The sequence below is a fragment of the Periplaneta americana genome, chromosome 15 (genome assembly GCF_040183065.1).
Source record: "Periplaneta americana isolate PAMFEO1 chromosome 15, P.americana_PAMFEO1_priV1, whole genome shotgun sequence".
Classification (NCBI taxonomy): domain Eukaryota; kingdom Metazoa; phylum Arthropoda; class Insecta; order Blattodea; family Blattidae; genus Periplaneta; species Periplaneta americana.
The window spans coordinates 21,851,952-21,876,205 of record NC_091131.1 but is presented as its reverse complement, the minus strand read 5'-3'; the positions used below and the strand labels follow the sequence as shown (position 1 = coordinate 21,876,205).

General features: G+C 35.3%; 1 protein-coding gene across 2 annotated transcripts in view; it reads left to right on the top strand.

Moving 5' to 3' along the window:
- Cals (calsyntenin 1) overlaps positions 1-24,254 on the top strand; it is a 185,003-nt gene that overhangs the window by 35,727 nt on the left and 125,022 nt on the right. For both annotated transcript variants that reach the window (XM_069846795.1, XM_069846796.1), the window contains exon 2: positions 16,922-17,079. In XM_069846795.1, coding sequence (XP_069702896.1) covers positions 16,922-17,079 — 158 coding nt within the window. The remainder of the gene's footprint in view (positions 1-16,921; positions 17,080-24,254) is intronic.

Here is a 24,254-nt window from a genome sequence, read left to right as displayed (position 1 = left end):
CCTCATTGCATGTGTGGCTCCTGAAAATTTTGTTTATTCCTGGTAAAAATATTTTATTGCATATAAGATGTTTCTGAATAAATACTTTGTTATTATTATTAAATCCAAGTAGAATTTTATACACGAGTACTATTACTGTTGTTCACAGTTTTATATACACACAGGTACAAGAATACATGTAAACACACACTACCGGAATGTGCGGAAAGACTGCTTCACTGAAGAGGATGCATTGCTCTCCGTACCAAGCGAAGCTAGTCATGACCACAATAGACGTAACTTGTATTCAACATAGTGCTTTATTTACTACCGTAGAAGTGGGTAAAGTCAATCAGTGGGTGTATAATCGATCACTTGCGATTTTTATTGAAAATTATATATCCTCTCAATTACCTGTCAAAATTTTGTTATGCTGACTTCATTGCCTGACATTGAAAATGTAAGCGAGAGGGACAACAAAAAGCCTGCGCATGCCAACAATAGGAACACTGTAATTACCGTTGAAGTGAAAATTTTTATTCTCAACTTTTTCTCTTAAACGAAAAAAAAGTCTTACAAACTAAATTATCGATAGCAGTGAAAGGAGACGGGAAGTATATGTAAGTACTTTTCTTTGAGATTGTATCCTGAAATAATAGTTTTGCAGTTCTTAAATGTTACTATTGAAACTTATTATTTTAAGAAAACTTGTACCTTTGTAGGGTTAAATCGATCATGCCATCGACCTACTCGAAGCAGATAGGACCAGCAGGAAGAATAAATTTTTTCACCAAAATACCTCCAACTAACACTTATAAACGGAAAACCAGAAAAGTGTAATACTATAGCTTATATTGATGGGATAGCGGAGAAAGAGGAAGACGAAATTATGGTGAATTCCTTGAGTAAGAGAAGCACTGCCAAAGGAACATATTTTGTACATCCCTCTGTACCTGACTATGGGAACAACGTAGTTTCTAAAGTGACATGAGGAGGGGAAGATTTCAAATAACATCTGACATAAACCTAAGCAATGTTGAATAGCGTTTTAGATTATAATTGAAGGGTGGTATTTCAATGTAAATTTTGAATTCTTAAATTTTTGTTTGTTGGTATGTGAAGTATTAAAATGTGTTTTTATGTTTTATATGTTGGCAATCATAGTCACGTTTGTACAGTGGAGACCTATAGGCCTAAGTGTATCGAATTGTATGACCACAGTAACAAAAGATATACTACATAATCCTGTAGGCATATATTGTAGATTATTACTGTTTTTACACCCCTTATAACAAATATAATATATGTAATACACTTAATTTGTTTTTTTAAAACATAAGCAGTGATCGACTTTACTCCGCAATATTTTAAAATCGATCTTAAACTAAAAATGCAATGGTGGACGACTTTACCATATTTAAACAGGTAACTTCGATCACAAGTCAAATAAAAAAAATCAGTCTTTGATAGATTGTAATTCACTTCTTGTAATGTGATTTCATAAGTGAAGGATATGACGACAGAATGCTATTTTGTGAGGAACTTCGCTCCATTACATAACCTCAATATCATAAAAAAAAATTGCGAAATTTTGATCGACTTCACCCTCTTCTAAGGTACTGAGCCGTCTTGTTCGGTATATTTCACTTAAAAAATGTTGATTTAGGTTTCTGCCCTTTGTTTTTAAATGTAATACATTATTAAAATTGTGTTGTACATTTTAATTTTTATGTTAAAATTATAGCAGATAATTGAGACTTCTTCATACATAGGTACAATATTTAAAAAATATTAAAATTCATGTTATATTTCCTTCTGTCAAAACCGTTTTTTCTTAATACTTTCGTATGCGGTTACATGATTTAAATAGAAGCCAAGGGAGTACACGAAGATAAATGGCAAATTTAATAAATACCGGTCAACTTCCATAAGGTTTTCAATTAATTAATTCCATGGGGCAAGCAGAGTACACCATCTGGACATTATATGACTACAGAGGACTGGCGGACAGCTTTTATTATTAATTTATTACAGAGCTGGAATTCCCTCAGTTCACCGATATTACCGTATTTTATATGGTATAAAATATACATGTTGAATAATTGCGTTTTTTCCCTTGATTGTTAATTGAATTCAGCCCTATTTACTTTTCAGTTTTTAACTTGTGGCCCATTGTTTTTCATTATCGTTATTTTCAGATTATGAAACACAAAAAATAGATATAAAGAAGGAATTGAAAATATGGTCTTTAATCTATACTAATAATAAATCTGTAGCCGAAATTTTTCTGGTAATTTTCGATTTTCCAAAAATTATTGGTCCTAACATAATATAATTAACCACCCTGAAACCGAAAACAGCTTTTTTTAAATTTTTGTTTGTCTGTCTGTCTGTATGTTTGTTGCCTTTTCACGCGATAATGGCTGAACGGATTTCGATGAAAATTGGAATATAAATTAAGTTCGTTGTAACTTAGATTTTAGGCTATATGGCATTCAAAATACTTTATTTAAAAGGGGGATTATAAGGGGACCTGAATTAAATAAATCGAAATATCTCGCGTATTATAGATTTTTGTGAAAAAGTTACATAACAAAGTTTCTTTAAAATCATTTGCGATAAGCTTTATTCTTTGAAAAATTTTGATAGGACTGATATTTAATGAGATAAATGAGTTTTAAAATTAAAATAACTGCCATCTAAGGCCGTGTAGCGAAATAAAAAACAAATGACTTGGTCTATAAGGGGCCTTGGACAACAACAATCGAAAGCTATGAAAGATAGCCTACAGAGAATGTTTCTGTGTTTGTATGAAGTAATATCGGAAGCTAAATTAACCGATTTGTATAATTAATTATTATTTCACCATTGGAAAGTGTAGTTTCTCTAGATGGACATAATGCTATAATGTTATTACAGTAACTTCTGATATAATAATGTAATGTAATGTAATATAATATAATATAATACTGTATAATATAATACAATTTAAGTTATTTGAAGGGTTCAGAACCATAGTGGGCCAAGCGCCATTTACTGAATACGTAGAAAACAACAAGGGTTAAAATTAAGTTATTACCATAATTCAATGGAAACATATAGCAAGTAAAATAAAGTATACACATTAAATCTAAATGATGTCAATGTTCATTAAACTATGGTTGCATGTAATAACAATTAAGAAACGTGTTAAAGGAATTGTCATTGCACCAAATGAGTGCTTTCTGGACCAAAATGATCGCATTTTAATTATTTAAATACAATTTAAATTAAGTAACATATTAAACGATTTATCCTTCTATCAAACACGAATGTTCCCTAGATCAAACATCCTATTTTAATTATGTAATTACTTTATATTTATTTCTAACAGGTGCAGCGGAGCGCACGGGTACGGCTAGTTTAAACAACAAAGCAGTATCAAATTAAATGGGGAGGAACGTATAGGCCGTATACGTAGTCGAATGCGGGGAACACGTATCACAATAACTGTTTGACAGTATGAGAGACGAAAAGACTGCAATACCAATTTTTAAAGGAGATAGAACGAGTCATTAGGTCTAGGCTATGTAGATCAATATCACGCAAAACTTCTATGTTTACCTCGAAGGTATGTAGGCTATTTTGATACTTCTTTACTAGGCCTATGTGGTTATTGAGTTGTCAGTGTCATCATACAGTGAGGGTCACATAAGAACGGTTCCTAAACAGCAAATATTGCCGCCTTGTCAGTGTTGCCAACTGTTACCAGATATCACACGATCCTTCGTACTAAATGACTTATTTACTTACCGTACTTTATGTTGGAAGGTTATTTTAAATAATTCAATAATTTGTAACATATTTTCGTAGGCAAACTATACGAGAAAGGGATCAACATGTCAATTATTTTGTCTGACAGTAAGAAAATCATTGGTTTGACTAAACAATTGACTCACGAGACCTAACCTAAAAATGTATTTTGTTTGACTACACGAAATTATTAGTACTAACTCCGAAAACTTACCTGGATGTCATTTGGAATACATTTTGCAGGAGAAGCAATTGAAAGTGTGAAATTCTTAGCACTCAAAGTTTAACTATGATTTTCCGATCGTTACTGGACAATGACTATCAGTGTTAATGCCATATAACTCTGTATGTACATTCTATATAAAGGGTACACGGGAATAACGATCAAGATCCATTTTAGAAAGTTTCGAGAAAAACGAATTTTAAAGTTTAAGCACTTAATACTTTGTTATGTGTGTATTTAATAGAAATTGACGTAGTGGAATGTCAAGAACGATGATTTCTTATTACTAGCTACACCATATGATAGTGCTTTCTTTCCACTATAAGATGGCATTATTAACTCAATTTCGATTTTTGATGGACCTTGATCGTTTTTCCCGTGTACCCTTCATATGTCTTAAGCTATGCATTGACAGTCTTGGTTCATTTTCGACAAGAAAGTGACAGCCATCATTCTTGCAGTGGACTCTTCAATTATTATATATTAATATTATTACTGATATTAATTAATTATTAGTATGTTCAAATTTCACTAGCTTCCGTAAAAGGGCTCAGAAATCTAATACAATTTCAATTTCATGTAACTCCAGTACCGACAAATATTGTCGATATTCGTCTCAATTGCCAATATACTAGTTACAAAATCACTACCATTTGTAGTATTTGTCAGTATCGAAATTCGAAACGAAGTTGGCAAAGGAAAATTCAACCTGCAAACTAGAAAATCAACACAATCCACTAGCATATGTAGTAATGGGGGAAGAATGGTTAGGTTTCACCCTTAGGGTATAAAGTAAGCTGACCCGGACTATAGATATAGAAGAATGGGTCCAAGCTCACGTAGGCCCGAGAGAATTATTGTTGTTGTTGTTATTATTATTATTATTACTCTATTATTATTATTATTATTATTATTATTATTATTATTACTACTATTGAATAGGTGATTGATGTCCTAAGCACATCATTTCGAAGATTCTAAATACATAATACATTGGCGATTTGGCCATATTGATCAAGTGACCTAGAAGACATTTTCTAAGAGTTCCTGCCTGACACAGTTTTCAGAATTAGGAACCAGTCTTGTGCCATTGGGATGCCCTTCAGAGCCGTGCGTGTACTGAATAATTTCATCGAAATTTGTTCATATATAGGAAAGGACTTAGAAAGGATTTTCCCGTCTCCTCTCCCCAGCCCTCTTTTATCAGTATCCTCATTTGTTTTTATCACTTTCCTTTACTTCTGTTTCCCTTTATTTCTTTACTGTTTCTTTTTCTGTTATTCTCATTATTTCCCTCTATTCTTTCCATCATGTCCTTTTCGCTCTTCCGTTGTTTTAATTCGTCGTAATATTCTCTATAGACATTGAACGTGTGTAAGTCTGATATTACTTCTTTCATGCACAAAAGAGCATTAAAAGGCGTCTGCTCTCTCTTTTTGTTTTCGTTTCCGTCTCATTACTTTTGTGTCCCCTTTCCACTTATCTTCTTTGTCACTTCTTTATTGCCTCTTTTTCTTTGTCTTTCCTCTTTCTTCTGTGGGCTGTTCCATTTCTTTTCTACTCCGTCAATCTCTCAACTTCTCATTCTTCATTTCTTCCTCCAATTGCTTTTTCGCCCTCCCCCACTCCTTGTGTCCGCAAATGACCATCATTCAAGGCTTTTGTTTTCTGCAGAAAGAGGCTTTACACATAAAGAAATCCTATATTTTTTTTTACGTGGACATTTTATAAGATATGTCGGAAATACGTGCTAAACGTACAAAATTGCAAGTCTTGGAAGAATGGCCCCTCTTACTTTCTTTGTTCGTCAGCAGCTTGTATCTTTGTGTAGGTGATGAGTAGGACTCTGATTTCTATGATCTGAAGTCTCTGGAAATAGTCATGCACTTATGCCCTACACTAATAAAATATGACTCAAAATAAATTAACTATTGTTAGAAAATTTATTAGAAAATATATATTATTTTAATGTACCGAAGTACATATGATATTTCCATGCAGATATTCTGCGTCATCATATGATGAAAGAGTAATGGAACGGAGAAAAATTCTCTCCGGCGCCGGGATTTGAACCCGGGTTTTCAGCTCTACGTGCTGATGCTTTATCCAATAAGCCACACCGGAAATATCATATGTACTTCGGTACATTAAAATAATATATATGATATGCGTAAATCACATCGTAATTTAAGACGGCGCTTATTCCGTCGGATCCCGGCCAACTAGTCACTCATAGCGAGTGCACCTCAGCACATGTGTGGACTTCGGTCCTATGTTCATAGACATCTATGACGTAGTGCAGAGGGCGGCCACTAGAGGGAACCCAAGAGTTGCAACTTAATCAGAGACAATTCTGTCCGACGCCGGGGTGGTATCCGGTGTGGCTTAGTGGATAAAGCATCAGCACGTAGAGCTGAAAACCCGGGTTCAAATCCCGGCGCCGGAGAGAATTTTTCTCCGTTCCATTACTCTTTCATCATATTATTAGAAAATATTTTATACACCATTCTACAAAAAAAAAAAAAAACTTTTTTTATATATATTAATTCCTTGTATTCGCCATAGCAGAATGTTTACCCTATAATAATATAAGGGGTGAAAAGAGGGGTGAAAATGATTAACGTCTATCCCCTGCGTGACTAATTCTTTTAGAGCTACTATGTATGTTAATAGGGTCACTGTTTATGAATTAGTAGGACTACCTAGCAACAGCGGGTTTCAAAGCGCTTTTAAGCGTCATATGTTTAGGAGAGGTGGAGAGGATGATAGGGAGACGACCAATAATCTGGCCTTATTTCTAACATTCATTTGTCCTTTGTATTTTGGTATAGTCCGAATTAGCTTACTCAATACCCTAAGGGTGAAACCTAACCATTTTTCCCCTACTACTACATATGCTAGTGGATTGTAGCGATTTTCTAGCTCTTAGGTAGAATTGAAGAGTGCTATTCATAGACATTTCGCTAGCCCTCGCTACGAGCGTGCTAAACTAGCCGCGGCTAACGTTAGTTCGGTGATCGGTGATATTTAAGTTGTAATAAGTCTTGTTGTGATACCTTGTAATTTTTGTCGAATTGTGAGTTTATTTTCTTAAAAAATTTTAGAAATTTAGAGTTTGCATTTTCTCATAATGTTAGTAGTCGTTCATGTACATAAACCCAACAATAATATGACTAGAAGTATGTTTTATACCGTTTTTTGGTCAAATAAAATATAATGCTAAAATAATGGTAAAATATCCATTTACATTGTCAATAAAAACCGTGTCATCATGTCAGAAAAGCTAGAAATGTGATTAATTTAACTTAAGTTTGTAAAACGAGATCAAGATAAAAATATGACTTTTAGAAATCCGAACCCTAGTTATGAGTATGATGGACGGATGAGTTCGAGGGAGTTTTAGTTTGTATCACCATTCATATTTATTAGGTTTTGTAATCGTTGGGACACACCGCTGTGAAGTTGGCACGCCTGACCGTGAAATGAGCGAGCCCGGGTTAAAATTCTGGTTGGGACAAATTACTTGGTTAAGGTTTTTAGGGGATTTCCCTCAACCCATTAAGAGCAAAGCTGGATAACTTTCGGCGCTGAACCCTGGACTGATTTCGCTGGCATCATCATCTCATTCAGACGCTAGATAACCTTGGTAGTTGATAAACCGTCATAAAATAACCAATTTAAATAAAACGTAATCGTTGAGATTTTATTTTAAAACAGAAAACGTTTTTGTCACACTTTCAATTCATTAGGTTTTGTAATCGTTGGGGTTTTATTCTAGACAAAAAAGTACTGCATACGTATCTTACGTGTCTACACCATATGTACCGCGGAGAAGACTGAGTTGCAGTTTTTGTGGTTGTGATACAGCAGTAAAGTACTTTATTGTATTTCACTGGAAAAGGTTGAGTTTTTGCTTGTAGCTAGTCTTTAATGTCTTAAAGTAGAGCAGCCAGTCTCAGGGGTCTCGACGAAACGAAAGTTACGTCTGAAGTACTGAGTTAAGTAGGAGTTGACGATACAATCGTGCTGTACATGTTCAGATATCAGAACTTGATTGATTGAGGGTTTATTTTTACATACCGTAAATTCGATCTTCAGTTTTCTTTTGAAGGAACCCGTGCTTGGATTTTTGTCATCTGACAATCCAACATATTCTTCCCTTACATACTGCTCATTGTTTTTGGGAAGTTAGCTCTTTTTAACGTTATACGAATAAACACGCATAGACGATTAAAAATGATTGATATTTTCGAAATATTTGTTTCGTTAAGATTTCATTATCATCCACTAGATTCATTCCGCCCCCACCCCCACAAAGACTGTTTCCTTCATTATGTATATTTATTTACATGCCGTAAATGGGCTTTGTCTTTACTTCTCTTTTCAAGGAAGCCGTGCCAAGAATTTTCGTGACTCTTAAAAATCCAGTGTGCATAGACGCGTTTGAAGGAGCTTCTTTAAACTCCCATCTTTCATGTAGGCCTAATGCTTATTATTTTTAAGAAGATAACATACTCTTTCTAACATTATGAGAATAAATATGTAGAAATTTCTCGCATAGGTGTGCTGAAAATTTTTTCTCTAAAAATTTTGTTCAGATTTAACACTGTCTTAGCCCTATATTGAGTAAATTTTCCAAAATTTTGTTCTGTTTAGAAATTTATCGATCTGTTTTTCTACCTACTTTACCTATCTACCTATCTCTATCTATCTATCTATCTATCTATCTATCTATCTATCTATCTATCTATCTATCTATCTATCTATCTATCTATCTATCTATCTATAGATATCCATCCATCTATCTATCTATCTATCTATCTATCTATCTATCTATCTATCTATCTATCTATCTATCTATCTATCTATCTATCTATCTATCTATCTATCTATCTATCTATCTATCTATCTATCTATCTATCTATCTATCTATCTATCTATCTATCTATCTATCTATCTATCTATCTATCTATCTATCTATCTATCTATCTATCTATCTATCTATCCCATCCATCCACCCATCCACCGACCGACCGACCTACCTACCTACCTACCTATCTATCTATCTATCTATCTATCTATCTATCTATCTATCTATCTATCTATCTATCTATCTATCTATCTATCTATCTATCTATCTATCTATCTATCTATCTATCTATCTATCTATCTATCTGCTTTCTCTGTCCATCTGTCTGTCTTTATATATTTGCCTGTCTGTCTCTGTCCGTCTGTCCTATTTGTCTAGCCATCTGCCCATCCATTTACATAATATTCATCCATCTATATTATTTCTTTTTTCGTCGTTATTTTCGTCCCTCTATTTTTACACATTTTGTCACCATTTCTTGCCTCCTCTCTTCCTCCCACCCTTCCTTCCTGTCTCTGAAGATATTGATTCATTTGTATTACTCATAAGTAGAGTACAATGAGAGTTACGATTATGGTTTTTGTGACTTCGGTGTTCGAAGTCGGTGGAAGTGCCATACGGCGGAGTCCTTTATTACACTTACTTGGTAGGCGCCATGTAAGATAAACAAGTGTGATCAGTAACATTACTTTCAAGTGTTTCTGTGTAAAACGTGTTAATCAAAAGTTTGTTAATTATATAAATACTGCGGGATGCTATAAAATGTGTTCAGTTTATCTGATTACTTGAAACTTGTGCTCGAAGAATAGATAAGAGGAAGTTACAGTACCGCTCTGGTCATTAGAGACGAAGCAAGTGTTTACATTACTCGAGAGAGGATAAACGTTGTGTACTTCATGCCTTTTAAACAGTTACCCAGGGACTGTACTTGTACACACAATATGCTACTGTTCCATATACTGTATGGAGATTAGCGCTACTCTTTCTGTATGCATTTGCGGTATACTTCTGCAGTTTCAAGCTAAACTCTTAAGACTCAGAAGCAAAGATTGTGACCTGAAAATTCGATATTTTAGCACCGGAGGTTATAGGGTTTGAAGAATAGGTTCAAGATCACAAAACTGCTAAGATTGTACATTTTGTGGCTCGATAATTTAAAAACACGGCAACACAGCATCTTCAAGCACAGATAAGAATATGTGACGTATTAATTTATTTTCATGAAAATAATTTATTACGACACGTAGAAAATCGTGTAAAAATTAGTTTTTCTACGAGACACAAATTACATGTAATTTACGTTACATATGTATCATGTAATTTACGCGGCCAATTCTGCTTGTGGATGATCCAGAACATAAGTGATTCGGTGCATATCTGTTATGCATCGTTGTCACGTTTATTTTAATATAGTATGTAGTTCGTAGTACGCAAGCCTCTCATCAGTCATTACATCATCAGGTCATCACAAAACTGCACTTGGAATAGTACAGTATTTTACATGAGGGTTGTGGCAACGTTGTATTTAAAATTCTAGTTTAGATCCATTACTACTTAGCTACCTGCATAAATAAGGAATAAAGAATAAACATATGCGCATCTCGTGACAGGGAATCAAAACTCCTGCTTAATTTGACGTTAAAAACTGGTCAGTAAGTGAATTTCCAACCGAATAAATGAAAGGTTCAGAGCCATAGTGGGCCAAGCGCCATTTATTAAAAACGGAGAAAGCAACGGTTAAAGTTAAGTGAATACCTTATTTTAATGAAGATTGGCGTATCATTTAGTTTTAATGTATATACTTTATTTTACTTGCTATATGTTCCCATTGAATTATGGTAATAACTTCATTTTAACCCTTGTTTTCTACGGTTTTAGTAAATGGCGCTTGGCCCACTATGGTTCTGAACCCTTCAAATAAAGAATTTCAACATTTGCTATAGAGGTTAGTAATCTCCCAAAGATACTCTACATTTGAGGTATAACAAATTGTGGCTAGCGTCATTCGTTTTGAAATAAATAAATGTGTTAGTTCTATATAAATCACTCTGTAGTATAAACATTGGTGAGAAGATTATTTTTCTATCTGCTTTTATGTTCTCTATGCGCAGTTTAAAGAGAGGTTTCAATGTGAGCGCATGAACAGTTTCGTTTTTAGATTATTACATGTTTTTTCCCCTCCGACAAGTATCCTGAGAAGTACAGATAGAAGTTCATATTTTGGAGTGATATGCTTGAGATATCGTGGAGCGTGGAGCAACATTAACAAATATAAATGACACTCGGGAGGAAATTAAACGCAGAATAAATATGGGAAATGCCTGTTATTATTCGGTTGAGAAGCTCTTATCATCCAGTCTGCTGTCCCAAAATCTGAAAGTTAGAATTTATAAAACAGTTATATTACCGGTTCTTCTGTATGGTTGTGAAACTTGGACTCTCACTCTGAGAGAGGAACATAGGTTAAGGGTGTTTGAGAATAAGGTGCTTAGAAAAATATTTGGGGCTAAGCGGGATGAAGTTACAGGAGAATGGAGAAAGTTACACAACACAGAACTGCACGCATTGTATTCTTCACCTAACATAATTAGGAACTTAAAATCCAGACGTTTGATATGGGCAGGGCATGTAGCACGTATGGTCGAATCCAGAAATGCACATAGAGTGTTAGTTGGGAGACCGGAGGGAAAAAGACCTTTAGGGAGGCCGAGACGTAGATGGGAGGATAATATTAAAATGGATTTGAGGGAGGTGGGGTGTGATGATAGAGACTGGATTAATCTTGCACAGGATATGGACCGATGGCGGGCTTGTGTGAGGGCGGCAATGAACCTTCGGGTTCCTTAAAAGCCATTTGTAAGTAAGTAAGTAAATATACGTGAGATTTTGGGTTCGAGTTTGCTTCAGGCACATTCTTTTTCCTTATACTTTTAATTAAATTTGTTATCCAATGAATTTTATATTATATTAATACTGTTTTGTTGTGTCATAAATGTACCATGTTATATTTACACACATAATCTACATAGCCCTATACTGAGCTACCACATGAGACTCTTTTGATCTTATCGTTTACTACCATCGATTTCAGAGTTCAGCTATGAAGTTCAACTATGACACGAGTAATTAAATTCCTCAATGCTTTGTTTCATCACACGAATGCAAGGGCCAGCTTAAATTTCCCAAGTGTTGCGGTAACAGGAAGGCAGAACCTCCTATAGATGGGATGTGTTTATATTTTTGTCACTTGCAATAAAAGTAATTTAAAGATAAATCGCCTAAGATTAAGATTAGCAAGATAGTTGTTGGGTCCATGGTTCACCAGTTCAAATCCGTCTGAAAGCGATGGATCTTAAAGGGCATTAAAATCTGTAGCATGGCTTCTTTCGCACGCCACCGTGGAGTAACGGTTAGCACCCTTGATAATAATGTGATTTCTGTGATGGTAATAAAAAAACATAATATATTTATTAATGTGCAATCAATTGAAAGTGCAATTTGATTTCAAGTTTCAACTCGACCCTCCCGAAATGTTTTCCCTAGAACCGCCACTGCCATTGTTCCATTGTTCCAAAATCATCGATCCATTGTCAGTAAATTGCATCTATACTTTCAAAGGGTCGTTAAATGAAATTCCTACTTGATCGGCGATGTAATTATGAACTAAAAGGGCTCAATTCTGATCCCAGACAGATAGTGGCGGCGCCAGCGTTTTGTAATTTAAAGGGGGGCATTCAGATAGGCAGAACTTGTAGCCAATCCCTCACTATTGAAATTATTGTAAATTATTAGTAGTCAAGGCAAGCATTTCTAATACAGAATAATATTGATTAGCATACGATTAGCTTTCATTTACTTACCAACTAGACTCGAGACGGAATTAAACAAGATGAAGCTGAAATTTAATGAAGATTTTAAAAACTAAAACAAGAAGTTTGTTAGATTAATTACTGCGAGAAGAGTAGTTGTGAAGTAATTGTTGTGAATTGTTTGTTATACGTAAAACATAATTAATGTACGAAACTTAGTGAGAAAATTGAGTTGGAAATGTTCTGAAACAACTTTCAGCCGCTCTTCCAATATTTGTGTGGAGTGGGGTTGTAGGATAGTAGACTCGGGTTAACTTGGAGCTCCCTTGGTGGCTCCGCCCCCTGCAGACAGATAAAAGAAATTGTTCACTCTTCCAAGTAATTCGAGAAGGAGGTCTAAAATCTTCATAGCTTTTTATCGCGTCGGCTCTGAAATTGAAGTGTGATTTAATGGAGATACAGAAGCACGGAAGCTTTACCTGTCGACCACCCATACGTCATAGTGATATACTCATACAGTGTATCAAACTTGTTCTTCATTATATGATGATGGATGAGTGGAACAGAGAAAAATTCTCTCCGGCACCGGGATTTGAACCCGGGTTTTCAGCTCTACGTGCTGACGCTCTATCCACTAAGCCACACCGGACTCCCATCCCGATGCCAGATTGAATCCTTTCAGTTTAAGTTCCACCTCTTGGGTTCCCTCTAGTGGCCTACCCTGATGCACTGCGTCATAGATGTATGACAGTGGCACAATGTCCACACATGTGGAAATCCGTGGTGAAAGAAAGGAAGAATTTCAAATTACACAGCCGGATGCTAATGTTGTTAGTAGTTAGACATGAACCAGTGAACTTATGTAATCACGCCCAAGAACGCCACGTCCTCCCGCTACAGGCGTGAGGGCACTGAAGCTGCGTATAAAATTCGGTGTTCCGCGCGGTTTGTCAGTAATATCTCGGCATCGAGAGCAGCTACAGACCTTTGCGATCACTCGTTTGATTTGTAATAGTCAGTTATGTAACATAAAAGTAATAATAGACGTGAACGATACACTTTCTAATGAACCATAGTGAAAAGTATTTTGTGAGCTGGGACTAAATAGAGATTCTTCTACGGCTCGACCAACGTATGTCTCAATCTTGTCAATACTCCATACTCAATGGAATAATGCACGCCAATTTTGTAGTAGGCATGCCAACTATGAAAAATTCACGCGAACACTGTTACCCGACCGCGCACATTTACCCTCCGTTACCTTATATGATATATACTCATACTATCGATATCCTTCCTTCCTGTACAGGTCTAGCACACACATTTTTCTCCTACATAACAGCGCGAAATTTAATATGAACTGAACGAAAAGTAAAATTAGGCCTTGTTAGAATGGAGAACAAAGTCTGTCAGAATGACAGCTGAGTGTCAGTTTGAAGGGCTGCACTCGACGCACGCACTGATTCCTTTAAAGTCGTCCTGAGTGGCTTTAAATTATCATAGGGCCAAAATAAGCACAGATTTAGAAAACTGAAACCTTTTATTTTTAGAGTTAAAAACAAAATTTCAATTTTTTAAATGTTTTTTTCGTTATTTTCACGGATCCATAGCGTATTGTTAAAACGAATGTTTGTGTTTATGTGAAAGATAAAATCTTACGTTCGTGTTTATGTTTACAGTGCACTATGTTCAGGTAAACAACAGCGTGACTTCTGTGTTTACAATATAATAGCAGGGACAGTTATTTATGAAGATTAATGTTCTAATTTATGTTTTTTAATTGGTGTCGGCGGAGATTGTTGGAGATTAATTTGTACTCTTGGGGAAGATCAATGGAAAAATTCCGAAAATAAAATTATTTTGAAATTGGAGTACAGTATTAACTCCAAATAATTGACATTAAAGGTTCGTTGAATTCTGATAAAGGTGCGGCGTGGCCAGTAGACAATATTTGTTGTATTTCAGACTGTATTTAACACACATTCATTAAAAAAAAAAACCTTGCCGCCCTCAAATTAACATTTTCAAATTAATAGTAAAATGAATTCTCCGTCTTTTCAGTTCACTAATGTATTCAGAACACCTGGAATACCATGTATTTTTATTTATTGGGTTATCTTACGACGCTGTATCAACATCTAGGTTATTTAGCGTCTGAATGACATGAAGGTGATAATGCCGGTGAAATGAGTCCGGGGTCCAGCACCGAAAGTTACTCAGCATTTGCTCGTATTGGGTTGAGGGAAAACCCCGGAAAAAACCTCAACCAGGTAACTTGCCCCGACCGGGACTCGAACCCCGGCCACCTGGTTTCGCAGCCAGACGCGCTGACCGTTACTCCACAGGAATGCCATGTAATATAGCCTACTTGGATATATAACAAATTCAAGTGAAAAAAAAAATCCGAAAAAAAGTCAGAATATGAAATTCGCTATAAAACGATGCAATAGTAATAATTCGCGAATTTGTTCAAATTTCGCTATTAGAACTCTATTTCGCGATTGTTTTGTCTGAATATTATTAATCATAATCACTTAATTCGTAAGGATTAGTAAAAATCTATTGTATATTATGTCGTAATTTTCGCGATCTCCATAAATACTTACCCGGCCCTGATAATATATTATGTTTAAGGTAAACAGAAGAAATGTAAGATACAATCTTTCAGTGTATCATCGTGTAATAATGGAAAGTAAAGAAATAAGTTTGACAATTTTTGTTGTTGTTTTTGTACGTAAAATCAGAATATGATGAAAGTAGTTTGGGTTTCCATTTAAAAAGGAAACAAGTTCACCTTAAAATGACCGTGCTAATCTCCACCAGATCAAATTAACTACTGCCATTGTTTTTCCTTCAAACAAAGAAACGTTTATTCGATACTGTATTCTCGCAAACGTGTTATTTCGGAAATATACAGGTGGAAAGTTAAAAAAAAAAAGATCACCATTTGCATGTGATTGAAATCAAGCTATTCGTTATTTTTAAATGAAGTTATTTAAGGTAAACATTATAAATATCTTTAGTTCAAACTGAAGTTATTTATATGCATCTGAAATTGCCCATCATTTTGAAGACAGTGGAGGAATTCCCACAATCAACTCATTCTTTGAATTCTTTACTGGGTAAAATAATACATTTATATATGGAACAGACATACAGTAACTATGTCAGTGAAGAAGATATTAGGGAAGAATTAACTGGAAATTCATTTTCAAAGTAACAAGATACAGAAAGATAAAAGGCTTCATTTTGTGGATTATTATTATTATTATTATTATTATTATTATTATTATTATTATTATTATTATTATTATTATTATTATTATTATTAACATGGAAATTCTACTTGAAGCAAGTAAAGCGATAGGTTTGGGGTAAATTCCGAAAAGACTAAGTATATGATTATGTCTCGTGGCCAGAATATTGTACGAAATGGAACTATAAAAATTGGAGAGTTATCCTTCGAAGAGGTGGAAAAATTCAAATGCCTGGGAGCAACAGTAACAAATATAAATGATACTCGGGAGGAAATTAAACACAGAATAAATATGGGAAATGCCTGTTATTATTCGGTTGAGAAGCTTTTATCATCCAGTCTGCTGTCCCAAAATCGGAAAGTTAGAATTTATAAAACAGTTATATTACCGGTTGTTCTGTATGGATGTGAAACTTGGACTCTCACTTTGAGGGAGGAACAGAGATTAAGGGTGTTTGAGAATAAGGTTCTTAGGAAAATGTTTGGGGCGAAGAGGGATGAAGTTACAGGAGAATGGAGAAAGTTACACAACGCATAACTGCACGCATTGTATTCTTCACCTGACATCATTAGGAACATTAAATCCAGACGTTTGAGATGGGCAGGGCATGTAGCACGTATGGGCGAATCCAGAAATGCATATAGAGTGTTAGTTGGGAGGCCGAGACGTAGATGGGAGGATAATATTAAAATGGATTTGAGGGAGGTGGGATATGATGGTAGGGACTGGATTAATCTTGCTCAGGATAGGGACCAATGGCGGGCTTATGTGAGGGCGGCAATGAACCTCCGGGTTCCTTGAAAGCCATAGTGAGTTATTATTATTATTATTATTATTATTATTATTATTATTATTATTATTATTATTATTATTAGACCAGCGATTATGGTGACTGTGATGATGTGGGTTCTACAACAAATGGTGTGCTAATAATTGTTTTAGATCTACAGTTTCACAGATTATTAAGAAATACTGCTTTCTTTGTTTCCAGTGCCCCGATTGGACTTGGCCAGTTTAGAGAGTGGTTACCATGGATTGGTCAAGGAAAATGAAACACTTGTGGAAGTCACACCACGTATCAAGGCTGTTGGAGGAGACATATGCAGCTTCCGGATTGTCAATAAACATCATGGAGAAGCACCTTTTGAGGTAAGACTGCAATCCACATTATTTGGACTTTTACTTTACTTTGTTCTTTTTGAAGGTGAAAAAATCATCAGTTGAGCGCTTTCCTTTAAATTATGTGTTCTTTGATACTTTTCACAGTATGGAGGGTATGTTCTGTCTTCCCTTTGTAGTCTTAAGATTTCCAGATAGTAAACTCTGTTATACGGAGATAAATTGAAATCCGTACGAGGCATAAAATAAAACTGAGATAAAATTAACTATGTTTATTAAATTTAATTTTTATGGTAGCCTCCACCCTACACTTTCATAACCACAATCGCATGCCGAGAAAAAACGGTTTCAACAGAAAATTTTCTGGCGTGAAATATGTAGGTTACATCATGAAATAATACATCTATGAAGGTCTATACAATGATCTAATGTAAGATCTCTTCCTACGTAATCTCAGTTTTACAGAAGTGTCCCACAAAAAAACTGCTAGATGACACTGATAATTATAATTATTATACACAAGTGCTATAAAATTAAATTGTATAAAAAGTTTATATTTGTAAGAAATATCGGTAGACCTAGTCTTGTATGTTGCTCTGTATTTGCCGAGAGAATTATCAGGAATAACGTTTTCTTCCAAAATGTGAACTTAAAGAGTGCATATCCTCATGCGGACAGTTGTACCCAAACTTTTCAAACGTGCCACCCCACTTTTGGCGAGACTTTTGTATACGACCACCACTAGCGAACTGGTACGGTACTTAACCCCATTCGGAAAATACAAATCCCTGTAAAATCGAAAACAACGTTAATTTGACTGAAAATTAGTGGCTACCATCCAAATAACGACAAAAATATAAGAACGTAATGCATCAGTGACACAAAATATTACATGAACTTTATTTCTAGTAGCCTAATTTGCTGATATTTTCGAACACGTAACACTTTGAATAGTAGTTTACAAGGCCAAGATGTTAACATAACAGCTAAGGATAAAATCAAATACATAAACGTGATTTCTGGTCGATGTCACTTGACAAAAAGGAATGTAATTCATTCCAGTGCATTGTAGAACTCGTGGAAAATTTAGCAACGTATGGTGAAGCAAATATTGAGTTTGTTTTTGCGAATATGCGATTAAGTTTGCGCAATTTTAAATAACAGACTTTTTTAATATTTCACGAAAGAGACTCAAAACGATACGAAAGTTACAGATGGATACTAAATCCATTTTTAGACTGTTGCATTCAAGCGATTGAAATTAAAAAACAAAGGTGAACTTATTTTAAATATGTACAGCTACGGAATTAAAATTTGGAGCGAGTCTTGATGAGAGTCCACCTGTATGTAGGCAACAATTTCACACGACTGTCCCCAAGTAGCATATGTACAGGGGCTCTTGTTCAATGCACGTGCGCAATGTGTTGTAAGCGAAACTTAACGCAATAAAGGCGTTCCAAATTTTATTTCCGTATCTGTACATGTCTACTAATGGGATTTGGAACTAGACTTTCTTCCAGAATGTAGACCAGTTGTGGATCCAGAAGAACGTGTGAATATCTCGAGTTTTCAAAAAATCGCTTTCCGACTAATATCAGCTATGCCTTATTTCGAAAGTTACTCCGTGCTAAAGGAAAGTATTTTTCATAGCTCGACAAACATATTACACATTTCTCGCTGAAGTGTGTTACGGGTCTTATCCGCGGGTAAGAGACTCTAGCCCGAGGGTGCACTGTGCTGATGACCGCTGGTATAAATCATTGAAATTATGTGCTGTTGTTATATAAATTATATTTCAGAATCTGAATAGATGACTGAGGGGCCATAAGGGCAATTTATTTACAGATTGATCTGGGTAAATTAAATCGTTCACAAACATTTTTTAAATATTTAGTTATAGTTCCCCAGTTTACAATGAATAGGCCCATAATTTCAGTATTTATTTATTTATTTATTTATTTATTTATTTATTTAACCTGGTAGAGATAAGGTCATCAGGCCTTCTCCTCTCCTCTCTTCTGCCTTATTTCGAAAGTTACTCCGTGCTAAAGGAAAGTATTTTCCATAGCTCGACAAACATATTGCATTTCTCGCTGAAGTGTGTTACGGGTCTTATCCGCGGGTAAGAGACTCTAGCCCGAGGGTGCACTGTGCTGATGACCGCTGGTATAAATCATTGAAATTATGTGCTGTTGTTATATAAATGATATTTAAAATCTGAATAGATGACTTAGGGGCCATAAGGGCAATTTATTTACAGATTGATCTGGGTAAATTAAATCGTTCACAAACATTTTTTAAATACTTTGTTATAGTTCCCCAGTTTACAATGAATAGACCCATAATTTCAGTATTTATTTATTTATTTATTTATTTATTTATTTATTTATTTATCCTGGCAGAGATAAGGCCATCAGGCCTTCTCCTCTCCTCTCCTCCCCCCTCCCCTCCCCTCCCATCTCCTCTCCACTCCTCTCCTCTCCTCTCCTACCAGGCGATTACAACTACAATATTAAGACTACAATTACAATTATAATTACAATTAATATTGAATTTACAAATACAATAAAAATCAAAGTACTAAAAGATTAACAGACTAATAAAAGCTAGACAGTTCATTGTAAAAAATTAAGAAGAGAGAAAATTTTTTTTATTAACTAAGTAAAAATTAAACCTACTCTACGCAGTAAGAAAATGCTTAATGTTTGCTTTTGAATGCTACTAAATTCCGACAGTCTCTGATGTCACTGGGTAGGGTATTCCACAAGCTCGAAAGCGAGATTGTGTATGATGATGAATACGATGATGTCTTATGTGTTGGTATGGCTAGTATGAGGCTATTTTGCGTGCATGTGAAGAGATTATGATATGATGACAGGTAACTAAAACGGGAGGCAAGGTAGGTAGGTGTAGAAGTGTGAAGGACTTGGAAAAGGAGAACAAGAGAATGAAAATTTCTACGTTCATTAAGCCGTAGCCAGTTTAGAGTTTGGAAGGATGGGGTAATATGGTCAGCGCGACGGACATCGCAGACGAAGCGAACACAAGAATTATGAACACGTTGTAATCTTTGCGACTGGTTGACATTGAGGTCGGTCAGTAGAGAATCACAATAATCGAAGTGGGGCATTACTAGTGTTTCCACTAGTATTTTCTTGAGTGATAGCGGGAGGAATTTTCGAATGTTGTTTAAGGAATGTAGTATGGAAAGCACTTTTTTTGATAATATGGGTTATTTGATAATTCCAGTTTAAATGCGTGTCAAAGTAAACTCCAAGGTTTTTAACACAGGAAGAAAAAGGGATTATTGTGTCGTTTAACTTGACTGGAAGAGCAGGAGTAATGTTGCATAATAGACGTTGGTGCCCCACTAGGATTGCTTGTGATTTTCTTGCATTGAGAGTCAAACCAAACTTTCTGGCCCATGCAGGTATGGATTCAAGGTCCTCGTTAAGATTGTGTATTGCGTCATTGAGTGAGTCAGGGGTTGTATGGATATAGATTTTTGTAAATCGTGTGCGTAAAGGTGATGCTTACAGTGCAGTAGAGTCGAAGGGATGTAATTTACGTAAATAGTGAATAGTAGTGGTGATAGAACAGATCCCTGTGGGATTCCAGAATCAACGATACTAGATGTCACCAGATGATAATTTTTAAAGAAGTCATATGTTGGTTCATAAATTCGCTTCTTCATGTGTTTTGGGGAGTTCTCCATAGTGACAAAAGCCAAGGTCGTCGTTGTTGTTACTATTATTATTATTATTATTATTATTATTATTATTACCACCACCACCACCACCATCATCATCATCAACATCATCGTAGTAGTATCACGTAAAATAGAGACTTCTTTATCCAGTAGTTACTGACAGATTCGAATTCAGGTAGATAGTATAAAATTTTCAGAGGGCATAGTGACTGTGGAACAGATTTTCTCAGACTCAAGTCATTTTGATTTCACCATTTGGCCAAATGCATCTCATTTCATTCTCTCGATAGTGTTCGGCTTCTATGGTTTTAAAATTTAAAGGGATGTTAAATAAAGAATCAACCGCAACAGAATACGAGAGTCGATTTTTGTGTAAATTCACTTAATTGGATAGCTGAATACAACCAGAGTGGTACTTATTTTGAGCCCGCTCATTTAGAATGGAATGGGTCGTTCAGATGAGTAGGTGACTGGTTTATAAGGTCATGTATGAGCGAATTGAAGTTCCAAGAAGTCCACATATGGCTGATGATTCAAATCTCTCTCGGCGTTGCCAGTCATTTACAAACATTCACAATGAGTCAGCTTCATTCTTGAATAGGATGTAGGTTGAACGTTAAATACATACACATGTAAAACACGTGTTTGTGCAAGATTTTATAGTGTATTCCCATCTCTCTTTGTGTGTATTACTCACGGATTTGATTAAACTTTGGACGTTGAATTCACTAGTGTTGATTAAAGCGTACTAAAGACAGAAGCGCTCCACGCGGTGATTCAGGCTTTCTGTTTTATCTTTGTCATTGTGGAGCTATTTATAAACCAGTCTATTCACGATTAAAGTGACTGCACTTTATTTTGATTAAATTTTATAGGTAATTTTTTCTATATTAAAATCAGCTGAAAGTGCTTGAGTTACTGTCTAGCATTACTTAAATATTATGCATATTTAGTGGGTTTAAGAGCGTACTTTTTAAAAAAACTGATTGGAATGAATTTAGGAAGAAAATTTGACTAATGGATGTATGTGTATAAGTATGTATATGTATTTGCAATGAGGGACATAATAGTCCAGCGACTCGAGTCTTTTCTGGTCAAAAAATGCCACACTGCGCATGAGCTATTCCAACTCAAATCGACCGAAATATAGAGAAAATTGACCTTACAATTTCTAAATACAATGAAACTTTTTTTACGTTGAGAACTGTGATACAATGCTTTGTGCAAAGTTTGAGGCATCAGAACTTCATAGTGTTTAAATTAAAAATATTTAAATTTATCGTATTTTCATAAAATTAGCAACTTTAAACTGTTCTAGCTCCGAAACCCTTTCACCCAATGATCAAAATCATGGTTTATTTTGATGCTGAGAAATTAAAGTTTATATTGACATATAAACAGATTTTCTTACTTTTTATGGAAATGGAGAAATTTAGATTTTTCCTCATTAAGACGCCTTTGCCTAGGAAAAAATATTTTAAAAATATATAGTTAGATTCCGCATTGAAAGAACAAATAAACACTTATTTTTTACTGATGGTATGTTGATAAGAAAGTATTGAAAATACCAAATAAAGAAAATAAATAGTACGCGCATGAACTAACCAGCTGACTGTGAGGCGGGAGCTAGCCGAGGGAAGCAAGGCTAGGAGACAAACACGTGATGTTTCGTCTAGTAGCGCATAGCTGGGCTAGCTTTATCACAAGTTTTCATACACACAGGAGATAATGACACCCAACGTTCGCTTATCATCATCTCTCGGCCAGTGCGTGCGGTACTGTGCCGTTGAAGTCCAGGCGTGTGAAAATAATCTATTTAATACCCTCGAAACTTATTGCTGTACCACTAAGCAAACAATGCCGAACTCCTCTTAATAATGCTAGTTTTTTTCTCAATATTTTTTTACATTTTTACAAATGGGCAAAAAGCCTAAAAGTAAGTAAAATCAGATTATCTGTCTCTCTGTACACAATAAAAATAAGGATTACTTCTTATCATAACCTACCAAATGTCAGCTTCAAAATAAGCTCTCGTTCAATGTTCTACAGTAAATGGTTCCAGAGTTCTGAGCGCTGAAAGAGGCCTGTTTTTCTAAAATACGCTAAATTTGTCGCCCAACAATACGAAAACCGTTTGACTTTCTATAGTATATTTTTGCAAATGCACTCTCCTCAGCACCTTGTATAAATAGGGAAAAAACTAGAGTATAAAAAATGCGACGTTTTTTACTGATCGATTTCATATGGAATAGCCCGCATGCTCAGAGCCGAAAATTTTCGGTCATATTATGTTGACGAGATATTTGCTTCGCTTTTCTGTTTAACGCCGAAAGTTACCCAGCATTTGCTCTTAATGGATTGAGGGGAAGCCCCAGAAAAAAACCTCAACCAGGTAACTTGTCCCAACCAGGATTTGAGCTCGGGCCTGCTCTTCCACGTGCAGGCATGCTGTCCCTTACTCCACAGCGGTGGACAAAAAAGAATCCTCTTACTCTCTTAAATATGTATGTATTAATCTTAAACATTGCGTCATTTCATTCAGCTTGTACAGGGACATCATTTTATTTTTTACTAACATTTTTAATATTAACCTGGCTATACCTTTGGATTAACGGTTGAGAACCGGAAACACCGGTTGCTACCCCTTCCACGACTGGAGTTAGATGATACTGGCGTAAAATACAAACAAATCACTTTACTAGGTATAGGAGGGAAGAAAAGTAGTTCATCCATTTACGTAAACTAGAAAATATCGCAATTTTGAGTTTGATAATTTTCATTAGGTTTTTGTTTAATCAAAGTACAGTACAGAATTAACAATAAGTGTTTTTACTCACCAACTGAGTTATCCATGCGAACGTATTCATTATGCAGTGTATATTATACTGTCTACAGCACATTAGCGTACAATATAGAGAATGAAGTTAAATTGAAAAATAATCATAATATGGATATTTAAACTCATTTTTGAAAATGGTGACCGTTCATTTCGATACAGGCTTCAGTTCTTTTGTGCATATTATCGCATTATAGACTATTGCATCTAATTCCAATTGCCAGTTTCGTCCTTCGTACTAGTAACTCATGTTGAAATAATTCTGTACCTACTCTATAAAAGAGTACCTTACGCACTGTAAATTCAGTCTTCACTTCTGCCCGACCCGCACAGATAAAATTACTCAGACATGCTATCTACTGTCCGTCCAAGTGGTTATGTCGCAGGATCGTAGGAAATCACGTGACAGTTAATTACCTAACGAGGCCCTTTTGTTTAAGTTATTTTAAGCAATTTTATAATATTAAGTACACGTCCAGTTCCTAACAGAAATTAATGTTTTCAGAAAAGAGCCAAGACAGCCAGTCGCTAGCCTTTACAGAGGGGCGAGCAGAAGCAGGTGGGGGAAATCGGGATGCGAAGTAGGCAAACGGACGACAGTATCTGTGCGAAAATATGATTCAATATTGAAAGCTCTTTCGTCACTGGAAAACGCGAACA